The 1,839-nt window shown below is 55.1% G+C and overlaps 1 protein-coding gene across 1 annotated transcript in view; it reads left to right on the top strand.

Annotated features, from left to right (window-relative positions):
* Positions 1–1,364: 1,364 nt before the first annotated feature.
* The window catches only part of LOC104489757 (proprotein convertase subtilisin/kexin type 6-like), a gene marked incomplete at its 5' end in the record, with an annotated part of 6,405 nt that continues 5,930 nt past the window's right edge, over positions 1,365–1,839 (top strand). Inside the window, one exon of the mRNA XM_010131958.1 lies at positions 1,365–1,544. Within this exon, the coding sequence (XP_010130260.1) occupies positions 1,365–1,544 (180 nt within the window). The remainder of the gene's footprint in view (positions 1,545–1,839) is intronic.

Genomic DNA, 1,839 nt, shown 5'->3' with positions numbered 1-1,839 from the left:
GCCCCGCCGGGAAGGGGCAGCCGCCTCGCCGGCTGATGGCATGAAGCACCCAGCCTGGGGCTGGCGTGCGTGGTGGGGGCGTTAACATCCACAAACTCATTGATAGGAAGCCAGGAGTATGTTAAAAACCTCTCCCACGCGTCTTTCTGGTAGGGGTTCATGGTCCAGAGAGTGTTTCTGTTTGCTGCCTTCGCCCAAAATCCTTTGAACTCAGAGAGCAGCCCACGGAGCTGCTTTCCCCACTGTGTTTACAGTTTGTGGCAGAGTTTCTGAGCCCCTCGTAGGTGTCAGGGCTCGGCTTTGCTAAACAGAAGGAAAATGAGCGCGTTAAGGCACCCCCCTCAAAGGGTCTGCGCTGGGTTTGAAGCAGAGAGGGCAGAGCGGGAGGAAAAAGAGGGATGGTGCTCGCAGTGGTATAAATGTTAATTTAAGACCATTAAATTGTTTAATATAATTAAATGCTATGGGTGTCCTGTCCCTGGCACTGCTGCATCCCCAGCACCAGCCCCATGCAACCCTGGCTTTCTTCGCATGGGACATTTTCAATTTAAAGCAAATTTAATTATTTTGATGGAGGCGCGTGGCTGAGCTCTGCCCTGGCTGATGCCGCCCGAACTTGTCCCTTCGCAGGCTCCATGCCGGCACTGCTCGCTTGCAGCGGGTGGGTTCTTTCAGCCCTTTCGGAGAGCCAAGGGATTTGGGTGTTGGGAATTTTAAGCCCTTCCTCGAAACACAGAGATTAGTAGTTAAAGCCAAACATGCCACGAGTGTGAAGTGACTTGTATTGATGTGGACCTGAAAGAAAACCAGCGCTGGAAAGAAGCAGCAGTGGTTTTTGGACCCTCTCCCCAAAGCAGCGTGGGTTGGGGAGGACACTGGTGTAGGCGTAAGGGGCTGGGGTATCCCCTCCCCAGGTGCAGCACAGGCTCTGGTGGCCCCCGCAGTGCTTCAGGGGATGCCAGGCGCAGCCCTCTGATGTGTTGGATAGGGTGGTGGCTGGAACAGAGGCAGGAAATAATCCAGTATGTGCCAGGCAGCTTTTATCAGACAGAAATAATCCTCCATTATGGAGCTTTTAAAGTTAACGGTTCTCTCCGCACGTTGGGCACGAAGGCTAAGGTGATGCCACAGTTTGTCAGACAAGTTATAGAATAGAAGAGCCCCTTGTAGGTGCCTTAGACAGCTGCATTCATGCGGGCTGGGAGCTCAGGTGCTCATGACCATTTCCAGATGTTCGTTGTTTGCTTCTGCATTGCTGTGACAGTGGTGAAGCCCTAGTGGTCTGGTCCGTCCTCCTCCTGCTTTTCTCAAAGCTGAGTCCTCCAGGGATGAGCGGGATGGGTGACGCTGTGCCTGCCCCACAGGGAAGCTGAAGGAGTGGAGCCTTCTCTTCTATGGGACAGCCGAGCACCCCTACACTGCAATGGGTGGTCCTCAGCCCCATGGGAGGACACTGGAGGTGCCAGCATCGGAGATGGAGCCATCAAGAGCCGCCTTCCTGCAGAGCCAGGTGGAGGTGGCAGAGGAGGAGGAGGAGTACGCAGGTAAGCACTAGCCAAGCTGTTGTGTTGTCTCCCCTCCAATGTAGCTAGGAAAATGCAAACCCAGATAAGCTGGGGAAGCCACGAGGCCTGATCCTTCCTGGGGCTGAGGCGGGCTGGGAGGAGTGGTGCCTGTGGCCGGCGTGGGGCGGTGAAATGAGGATGGTGAAATTAGAAGGTAGCAAAACGCCCCATCCCAGCAATCCTGCCACAAATTGGTGGTGCAGCCATCTGAGGAGTAAAAAAAGCTCCTTTGCCCACCTTCCGCCCCAGCGCGGGCATGGGCGGGAATCCCTGC

Source organism: Buceros rhinoceros, unplaced genomic scaffold (genome assembly GCF_000710305.1).
Source record: "Buceros rhinoceros silvestris isolate BGI_N320 unplaced genomic scaffold, ASM71030v1 scaffold9982, whole genome shotgun sequence".
NCBI lineage: Eukaryota > Metazoa > Chordata > Aves > Bucerotiformes > Bucerotidae > Buceros > Buceros rhinoceros.
The sequence above is the reverse complement of the archived record's forward strand: the minus strand, read 5'-3'. Positions and strand labels throughout refer to the sequence as shown.